The sequence below is a fragment of the Xenopus laevis genome, chromosome 8S (assembly GCF_017654675.1).
Source record: "Xenopus laevis strain J_2021 chromosome 8S, Xenopus_laevis_v10.1, whole genome shotgun sequence".
NCBI classification, from domain to species: domain Eukaryota; kingdom Metazoa; phylum Chordata; class Amphibia; order Anura; family Pipidae; genus Xenopus; species Xenopus laevis.
In genome coordinates, this window is record NC_054386.1 from 98,541,815 (window position 1) to 98,552,047 (window position 10,233).

Consider the following 10,233-nt stretch of genomic DNA (forward strand, 5'->3'; position numbering starts at 1 on the left):
CTGGGAAACTGACAATATGGCCAGCCCCATGTCAGATTTCAAAATTAAATATAAAAAAAAGCAGTTCTTTAAAAAAATGAATTTCAGTGCAGAAAAAACATGTTTTCTCATGTCAGAATCCCTTTACAGAGGCCCCTCAACAACTTGAACAACAGCTGAAGGGCCACAGGTTACACTGTCCTGCCGGACTAGGTGCCACCACCAGGGAAGCTCAAAAGAATGATGATTTTGGTTTCTTTAAGCACTGGCTCATCTCATTCACTCTTCTTGGCAAAGGGTAAGCCATGATGCTCCAACTCCTGCGCCACCTCCTTCTCTCTTAAAACAGACACCTGCTTCCAGGGCCGGAGGACAAACGTGGAGAAAGTTCTTACTGAACAGATCTGATATGTTCCTGTGCCGTTTAAGTGTTCTCCCCTGCAGATCTCTTAGTGCATACGGCTAAGGGAGGACGCGACTGTGATTGGTCTACACAAAAGGACGCAACTGCGGGGGCACTTTTGCTTCTCCGAGGTCTCTCTACTTTGGTCTCCTCTCCTTTTAGATGTTGACTGATTACTGATACCAGCTTCTCTTCCAGCACCGCCGAACTAGATCGGGGCAAAGGAGAGGAAGAGGCCAAGTCATTGTGCAGAAATAAGATAATGCCGCAGTTGCTAGCGTTGGCTCCAAAAACGTTCTGGCCCAAGGCGCTGTTGAGATGATGAAGGTCGGCCTGGCTGAGGGATGGGTTGCAAATGGGAGCCGGGTGCGTCCAAGTCAAGTTCATTGTAGGCAACTCCCCCGCCACCTGAACCCTTTCTTTGGAGCGGTTGCAATTTGAGTCCAACTGAGAGGCCGCTGGGTTCCATGTTGGCTTTGATACATTGGTATTGCTTGGAGAAGGGTATTGCCTCAACTGGAAGCTATTTGCTGTTTCGCAACTGCCATCAGGATGCTGTAGGGGGTCAAAATATAAAGATTATAGAAACATATATGTGTTTTATCTGGATACAACTATTCAGTATAAAAGGCAATAGCCAAGTTTCACGTATGACGACTTCTGAAAAACGAAAGAGCTCCGTAAGCTCAATATAAAGTATACAGGCGGCATTCCTATAGATACAACTATAACCATTACCTTGCTCATCTTATACAGAGGTTCCTCCATGTTATAGTCTGAGGAGGAGGACGATGAAGAGGAAGAGCTGGTGACACCTGGAAACCAAATCTTGAGCATCATTTCCACCTGCAGCAACGTGGCCAAATACCGCTCCCTGGAATCAGAAAACAAAGGGCAATTATTGACATCTGTCAGCTTAAAGCAAAATGATTGAAGGGAAAACCCTACATCAACTAGAAGGTTTTCTGGCTTATTAAAGGGGTAGTTCACCTTTAGGGCTTTTACACACGGGCGGTTTTTCCTGCGCTCCCCTGCGTTGCGCTTTTTTCTGTTCAGCCGCAAGGGAGCATCCGGGATTCATCCGTATCCCTGAATACTTTGTGAAAGATTCGGGCGAATACTGAACCAAATCTGAATTTGCATATGCAAATTATGGGCGAGAAAGGAAAAAGTGGAAATTTTTTTTTGTTTTGTGATGAAAAGTCATGTGATTTTCTACCGCCCGCATATGCAAATTAGGATTCGGTTCCGCCAGGCACAAGGGTTTGGCCGCCTCTGAATCTTGCTGAAAAAGGCAGAATATTGAACTGAATCCTGGATTCGGTACATCCCTAATGAATAGGCAAGGGACTGAATATAGTGAATAAAGTACCCCCTATTGTAAAGTATAAGGATATTATAAGTCCAAATTATAAGACCATATAAAAACACAAAGCCGAAGGACGAGTGCTTTTATACAGGTCATGAAACTCCGAGGTGACATCTAATATCCTCATATTTTCCAACAACGCTACTTTATTTATTATAATATAATATAATGAGTCATGTGACAAAAATGACATCACTACTCACCGTTTATAACTGATGACATCACTAGTCACCGTTTATAAGGATATCATTTACAAGAGATATTATAAAAAGATAAACAATAAGAAGTAAAAATTGGCTCACCGAGCAATCATTTTTTGGATGAGGGGGTCAGTCATCCCTTTTTGAAAACAGGCATAAGATGAAGGAAAATAATTAAAGAAAAACTATAAAAAAAAAACGATGAAGAGCAGTTGCAAAGTTGCTAGGAACAGGGCAATCTATTACATGCTAAAAGTTGACTTAAAGGTGAACCACCCCTTTATCTAACGTCGGGTGCAAGTGTTAATGTGTGCAATACACAGCACAGGCACTTTCAGTGGTGCATCTGGCGCAAGAAGAGAAGTGCGGCGGTAGAGAACCCTACCAAAGATGGATTAGAATGACCTAGAGCTCAGAATAATGGATGGACTATTATTAATAAGCCTTTATTGGCAGGAGTCTGTTAATCAATCACGCCAGTTCCCGGCCCAGTGGCTCTACAATATTTGCTCCTTTTTGGAGCAGAGGAGGGAACCAGAGTAGCCAGAAGGAACACAAAATCCATTTGTATGTGGATAGTCATCATAGATGGACTGTGCTGGGGGCTATTAAAGACTTGACACCACTTACCCCATTTGTGGCTTCTGCAGAACCCCCACAATCCTCTGTATCCGATCCATAGCCACGCTCTGCTGGAAGCTGCTCAGCCCTGAAAGCACAGAACAACACATACGGTTTACATAAACGTTAATGTCTCGACAGCTGCATTTGGTTGTCCCTTCCTGGACTGCTGGTTCTGACTCTTGAAACCATGCAGCCAAAGAGCATTTTAAAGAAATGTTTTTTTTCTGTTAATAGTGCTGCTCCAGCAGAATTCTGCACTGAAATCCATTTTTCAAAAGAGCAAACAGATTTTTTTATATTTAATTTTGAAATCTGAAATGGGGCTCGACATTATGTCAGTTTACCAGCTGCCCCCAGTCATGTGACTTGTGCTCTGATAAACTTCAGTCACTCTTTACTGCTGTACTGCAAGTTGGAGTGATATCACCTCCTCCCTTTCCCCCCAGCAGCCAAACAACAGAACAATGGGAAGGTAACCAGATAACAGCTCCCTAACACAAGATAACAGCTGCCTGGTAGATCTAAGAACAACACTCAATAGTAAAATCCAGGTCCCACTGAGACACATTCAGTTACATTGAGTAGGAGAAACAACAGCCTGCCAGAAAGCAGTTCCATCCTAAAGTGCTGGCTCTTTCTGAAATCACATGACCAGGCAAAATGACCTGAGATGCACCTACACACCAATATTACAACTTAATACACTTGCTGGTTCAGGAATTAAATTGTATATTGTAGAGTGAATTATTTGCAGTGTAATTTAGAAATAAAAACGACATCATAAAAATCATGACAGAATCCCTTTAACCTCTTGGTGCTACTGGCCCTTTAATCCCGAGTCAGGGTATGCTGCGCTGCCAGAAATGCCACCAACCGCGCATTCTGAGCCACTTATCAACTGATCCCTGACGTTCCTGTTATCGCATTTCCTTTAGATGGAAACTGCAACCCGATGCATTAATGAAGCGTTAACATTTGAAACCGGCCCTATCATTTGTTTGGATCAAAGGCTGCTGAGTTGAGGACACTGGTTATACCTGCTATGCCGAATTTATGGCTCCCCCCAACGACCAGACTGGAAGGCTGCTCAAATTAAACGGACTCAGATAGTAGCAGATAATAGCACAGGAGACCACTCAGATACATAATGAAACCTATAAATTATTCCCATGGTAACATTTCAGTACAGACACCAGAAGGGCTACAGAACAAAAAAATATATGTACCTTTATCATAACGTCCTTTCTTAAGTCCATTTAGAAGGTTTGTCAGAGGTTTTATAAAGCCCTGAAGTTCTTGACACTGTAAAAAAAAAAGGTGAAAAAAATTAGACACAGTTGACATAGATCCCACTTGATCCCCATTGTTGCCCTGCTTTATGGCAGCTGAGATTCTAGCTATCTGTATAACAGAGTATTCTGTCCCAGTGGCTGCACAGATCCTATCTGATCCCCATTGTAAGCAGCAGTCCTGTCCTGCTTTATGGCAGCTGAGATTCTAGCTATCTGTATAACAGAGCATTCTGTCCCAGTGGCTGCACAGATCCTATCTGATCCCCATTGTAAGCAGCAGTCCTGTCCTGCTTTATGGCAGCTGAGATTCTAGCTATCTGTATAAGAGAACATTCTGTCCCAGTGGCTGCACAGATCCTATCTGATCCCCATTGTAAGCAGCAGTCCTGTCCTGCTTTATGGCTGAGATTTGAGGAAAGGTTAATTCAGGAATTGTATTATTTTTGTAAAATATACAAACCTTCTGTGCGAATATCCTGTCCCCTTCTGTCATTGGCACATTATTTTCCTGCCACCAGTTAGATGACATTTCTGCTTCCCTTTTCCATTGCCTTTTGAATCCATGTGGGGCCTCTATATTGGCCTCCTCTGAGCAGACAAAGAGTTTCTGTTGTGGCAACTGCCTGGTGCTGCTAACTGTCATGTGACGGCTTGCCGGGTTGTTTTGATTGGGGCACAAGATCCTCCCCGCTATCTCCTCAGGGTCCTGCCCGGACCTCGGCTGCCATTGAGACCTCCGCGCTTGGTACTCATTCTCCAGCCGTATCAACACCGGGTGGTCGGCGCTGCTCAGTCGGGAGTTTGGAATCATTGTCACTTTCCCATAATCCTCCTTGTCCTTTCTCGCTTCCTCCAGACCATCTGAAAAGAAGACGTCAAAGTCCGCATAATTGGTGTCCTCCCGAGTGCTGGACAAGCTGCTGCCCGCAGACGTAATAGAGTCGTATGAAGACAGCAAATCGGAAGATTCTGTGTCCTCCATCATGGAATCAATCGCCTGGGGGAAAAGAAATGATTAGGCATATACTGTAGTTATATCTGTCCCCCATTACCTAAATACTGGGGCATCTTCTTGCATATTCTGCTTTTCACTAAAATGCCATTGTTTTCTTTTACCTGTAATCCCTCCTTATCCCCTTCTTTTGCACAAAAACAGCACGTCGCAAGGACACCCCCCGTTTATATAATGGAGCAATCCTGTAATTAGAGAGGTGATGGAATAGGAACCAAATAGCACCAGGTGAAAGGCAGCGGCATAAGGTTCTGTGCAAACTCAACTAACCTCCCTCCCTCAGCACTTGCTCTTATTTCATATTGGCAACTGCAAGGACTGTACTCGCATGTGCCAGCGGAGTTATACATATAATATCTTTATATCTGACATACCAAACCCCAATGTATCCTGCCAACTGCACAAAGGCTGCCCAGGACAGTAAGTACTTGGGTAATATTCCGGGTAAGGTGATACAAGGGTGCAATGATGTGACTGTGTAAAGGAGCGGCTCGAAACAATGGGCTCTGACTGAGGAAAGCCGGTCATCAGCTTCCTGTGATCTTGGGCAAGTAAATCTTTAAAATAAGTGAATGTAATAAAAATTAACGAGAGTGCTATTCTGTGCTCTTTTGCAAGTACATTCATTATTTATTTATTGTTTATACCAAGATATTAAGGGATACATATACTGTTAATATGAATAGTGTTACAACAGCGCCACCTGCTGGTCAGTTTCCCACCAGTCTGACCACCAAGTAGTCAAGGAAGTTGTCAGGAGAAAGAAAGAGGCTGCTCTGATTTTCTTCTGCTTAGGAAAGATTTGAGAGAGGTTTCTAATTTTATTCCTAAGCAGAAGAACATCAGAGCAGCCTCTTTCTCTCTCCTGACAACTTCCTTGACTACTTGGTGGTCAGACTGGTGGGAAACTGACCAGCAGGTGGCGCTGTTGGAACAAAATTCATTGATATTAATGAATTTGATAGTGTGTATAGTAAGGTAAGATGGTTCAGGGGTAGGGGCTGTAACTGTAGGGTAGTGTGTGTATAAAGAGATAAAAGGACTTGGGGAAGTGACTATATAAATAATGATGGATCTCTGGGGAGGCGATTTTGTTCCAGGTGCTGCCACTACTATGCACCTTCACTAACTGGAGGATATGACTCCTATTAGCATGAAAGAAAGGCAATAATTGGTGAAGTCATTATTCACTTTCCCACTCATCCTCTGATTTAGTGCTGCTTAGTCATCCGGGCCCAGTGAGAAATCTCCAGCCTTTGGAATGTGCCGCGCACACACGTTTGCTCATGTTTGGGTTCTGAGTGGGCGCAACGTCTGTAAGTCTCTGGGTGGCATTTAGTGTGGTTTCCGGATCTAAATATATATGAAAAGGGGCCCCCAAACAGGTCAGTTAAGGGAACACGCTCCAGAGAGGGAGGCTATAAAAAAAAAAATATATATATATATATATATATATAGTCTACATATGTTTATTTATAGCTTTCCTCTCTGGAGCGTGTGCCCTTATATATATATATGGGATCCATTATCCGAAAACTAATTATCTAGAAAGTTCCAAACTATGGAAAGGCCATCTCCCATAGACTCTATTATATCCAAATAATCCAAATTCTAAAAAAATGATTTCCTTTATCCAAATAACAACAGCGCCCCCAGTGGCCTTACTATACAGCAAGAATGGGCAACATCTGGCACTGCAGTGGTTACAAACTGACCTGTGCCAATATCATATGAGCTGCAGAAGGAATTCGATCTGGGGTGCTTGTCCACCCCCTGCTATAGAGAAATCTCTGAATTGAAGCTAAACTTTGCAATGGATACTTTCTCTTTAAAGGGATACTGTCATAAGAATTTTTTTTAAACACATAAGTTAATAGAGCTGCTCCAGCAGAATTCTGCACTGAAATCCGTTTCTCAAAAGAGCAAACAGATTGTTTTTATATTTAATTTTGAAATCTGACATGGGGCTAGACATATTGTCAGTTTCCCAGCTGCCCCCAGTCATGTGACTTGTGCTCTGATAAACTTCAATCACTTCAATCACACTCCAAAAACTGCAGGGAGTTTCAGTACTACAATGCCACCAATGCATATTTGTGTCCTTAATATTCACTGTTAGGATAATCTCAAAGAAGTCTATTGGAGGGGCCTTGAACATACAATCCTCTAGAGAGCCCAAAACTTCCATATCCACCCCATCTCCTCACTGAGGCTCCTAATGACAATGTGCTTGTCCCTATGGGATATACCTGCACTTAATTCCAAAATCCATGTTAATATCTGTGCACAGATATCAGGGGGTCTCCGGGATTAAGCTGCGTGCAAATCCCCCCAGAGAATTGAAAAGGGGGTGCAAATGTAGCGCAGTAAATGGGCAGATGTAGAGCACAATGAAGCTGAAGCAGAAATGGGAGAAGGGTGGGCAGGGGGTGTCCATGTAAACTACGAATGCTCCGCAGGGTCACTCACCTCCTGTCTGTCTGTATCTCTAGTAATCTCTCAGGATTGTGCTTGCTGTCTATTTGGTGTATCAGCACTCTCAGCAGATGGATAGCCTCCCCCCTGTCACTGGGTGCCTCCTTGCACCTGCTTTGTGTCTCCCCACTGGCACCACCCATGAATTTCTTTGTATATGTCTCTTTCTGGCTCTGTCTCACGTTGGCTCTGTCTCTTTCTGGCTCAGTCTCACGTTGGCTCTGTCTCTTGCTGGCTCTGTCTCTTGCTCCCTCTGTCTGTGCTGTCGGCCTCTCCCAGCCTGATGTCTCTGCTGTACTCTCTCAGGCTCTCTGTTTGTCTCTGGGCAGCTCTAACTGTCTCTCAGTGAGTTCTAACCATGTCACCTCAATGTACTACAATCAATCTCCCAGTACCACAGTAGAGGTCTCGAAAGCTCTCACCCAAACTGAAGCCAATGGATCATTTATCTCTCCCAGGCTGGACAGAGAGCTTTATTATTTAGTGGATCTCACCTAAACTGAATGTCGCTGTTGTGCCCACTCTGTGTGACACCCTAAACTGTCTATTACACAGTAGTCAGCGTTAAAAAAAAAAAAAAGACACTTGTTCAAGTGCTCAATCGCACCTGTGTCTCAGTGTTTCTTTCCCACTCTGTGTGTGGCTCTCCCACTCTCTCTGTCACAGCCTAAATATTTGGTTTATGTTTCTTCAGACCAGTGATCCCCAACCAGTAGCTCGTGAGCAACATGTTACTCTCCAACCCCTTGGATGTTGCTCCCAGTAACCCCAAAGCAGGAGCTTATTTTTGAATTCCAGGCTTGGAGGCAAGTTTTGGTTGAATAATAACCAGATGTACTGCCCAACAGAGTCTCAATGTAGGTTGACAATCCACATAGGGGCTACCAAATGGCCAATCACAGCATTTATTTGGCACCCCAAGAACATTTTTCATGCTTGTGTTGCTCCCCAACTCCTTTAACATCTCGATGTTGCTCACAGGTACAAAAGGTTGGGGATCCCTGCTTTAGACTGTCCACACTGGATGTCCATATGAGTTTCTCCCTGTCTGTGAGTCTCACGTGTATTTGTGGGTCCTGCCCTGTCTGTCTTACTGTAGGACACAGTAACTCCAAGGCTGTCTCATTGTATGTGTTGGTATGTCTCATCAGGTCGTGTATTGCAGTACAAGTACAAGTGGGCAGTAGAAATCTATTTGAGGCTGTCTATCTCCTTGTATGTCTTTAGCATATGTCTCTTCAGTTCTATGTGACTCAGTGTAAATATCTCAGTATCTCTCCAATGATGGGTGTCTAGTATGTCTCTGTGTGTCTCATTAGAAATCCAAGGCTCATAAACTCTGTATGTCTCTCCAGAACTGTATATCCCAGTGTATCTCTCTCTAGGTCTCTGTGTGTCTCTCCAGAGCTGTATATCCCAGTGTATCTCTATGGGTCTCACTTGGGGTCATTTATAAACACTGGGCAAATTTGCGCCTGGGCAGTTACCCACAGCAACCAATCAGGTGTTTGCTTCCATTGTTTTCCTTGCAGCTGTCTGGAAAAATCGAATTACTGATTGGTTGCTATGGGTTACTGCCCAGGTGCAAATTTGCCCAATGAGCCCCACTATGTCTCTCCAGAGCTGTATGTCTCAGTGCATATCTCTGTGGGTCTCAGTATGTCTCTCCAATGCTATGTGTCTCAGTTAAGTATGGGTGTCTCTTGCATTTCTTACCTTCTGAAGTCTCTCCAAGGTTGAATGTCTCTTATATCCTTGTTGGTCTCAGGTGAGGTCTCTACAAGCCTGGCTGCATCTTATGTCTCTGTGGGTCCCAGGTTGAGTCTCTCCAAGGCTGCTTGTCTCTTCTGTTCTCAGGAAAGTCTCTCCAAGGCTGTTTGTCTCTTCTATCCCTGTGGGTCTGTGTATGAATCTCAGGCTGGGTATTTCTATGATAGGACTCTCAGCTGGTACCTAAGTGAAGTCTCAGTGCTGGACTCGCTGTAAGTCTCTGTGCAGTGTCAGTCTCAGCGTCTCCTCCCCGGGTGCCGAGTCTCTTTCATACAAACACGTGTAGCCCGGCACGTGCCTCCCCCTGTGCTCCCAGATCGCCATCGCTCATTGGCCGGTGTCTTCCCCACCCGTCCAGCTCAACGTCATCCACGCAAATTCTCATTGGTTCTCGGGTAGAGGAGGCAGGGAAAGGAATCTGATTGGTAGAGTAGCATCACCATTGCCTCGCCCTTACATGTGGGCTCAGTCAGTAGCGGGGACGCAGCCTTAGTGCAATGTGATGGGCATGGCGGGGGCGGAGTCAGGGGCGGGGCAAGGGGAGGGGCAAAGACTCCAGAGACGGGAAAGAGGCTGGACTGCGGAGGTGGGCTATAGCGTTAGAATGTGCTAATGGGCGGGGCCAATTGGGGTTTGCGGTTTAGGAGAGGGGCGGGGCGTGGCAGCGCGAGGGGTTATGGAAGGACATATGAGAGGGATGGGCCTGGCGGTGCAGTTGGGGAGTTGGAAGCCGGGCTACTCATTTAAAGACCAGGCGGGTTTTGAAATTACAAACTAGCCAAGGTGCGGCTTTGGGCTACTTGTTGGGCCTTTTTCTGGTTTGTACTTTGGTAACCAGCCAAGGTTTTTTTCTTGCCCTAATGTGCCGAGCCCTTGTCTCCCAGTGCATGTTGGGTAATGTAGTTTTTGTCTAACAGTTTGCCGACTGCCGAGTCTAGTGGAAGACTACAATTCCCAGCATGCAACGGGACTGACCAGATTTGGGCTCTGTACCCACAGTCTCCCGTCCCTCTTAAACATTCTCACATGATTTCCCTCAATTTCAATCAATTTTGGGGCACAAATCTGGCGGCCACCAAAATTTGAAAACTAGACCTGGCAACCCTGGT

At 44.8% G+C, this 10,233-nt stretch overlaps 1 protein-coding gene across 2 annotated transcripts; it reads right to left on the reverse strand.

Annotated features, from left to right (window-relative positions):
• Window positions 1–9,616, reverse strand: LOC108700366 (circadian-associated transcriptional repressor). Of its 2 annotated transcripts, none has more exons than XM_018233493.2 (6): window positions 9,071–9,616; window positions 4,328–4,864; window positions 3,802–3,877; window positions 2,582–2,660; window positions 1,121–1,256; window positions 1–937 (listed from the first exon to the last, which is right to left on the reverse strand). In XM_018233493.2, the coding sequence occupies exons 2-6, from the start codon at window positions 4,850–4,852 to the stop codon at window positions 404–406; spliced, it is 1,350 nt and encodes a 449-aa protein (XP_018088982.1). In that variant the 5' UTR covers window positions 4,853–4,864; window positions 9,071–9,616; the 3' UTR covers window positions 1–403. The 2 variants fall into 2 exon arrangements, with proteins under 2 accessions (XP_018088982.1, XP_018088983.1); XM_018233494.2 differs by lacking the exon at window positions 9,071–9,616 and adding an exon at window positions 7,349–8,067.
• Between the last annotated feature and the right edge of the window lie 617 nt (window positions 9,617–10,233).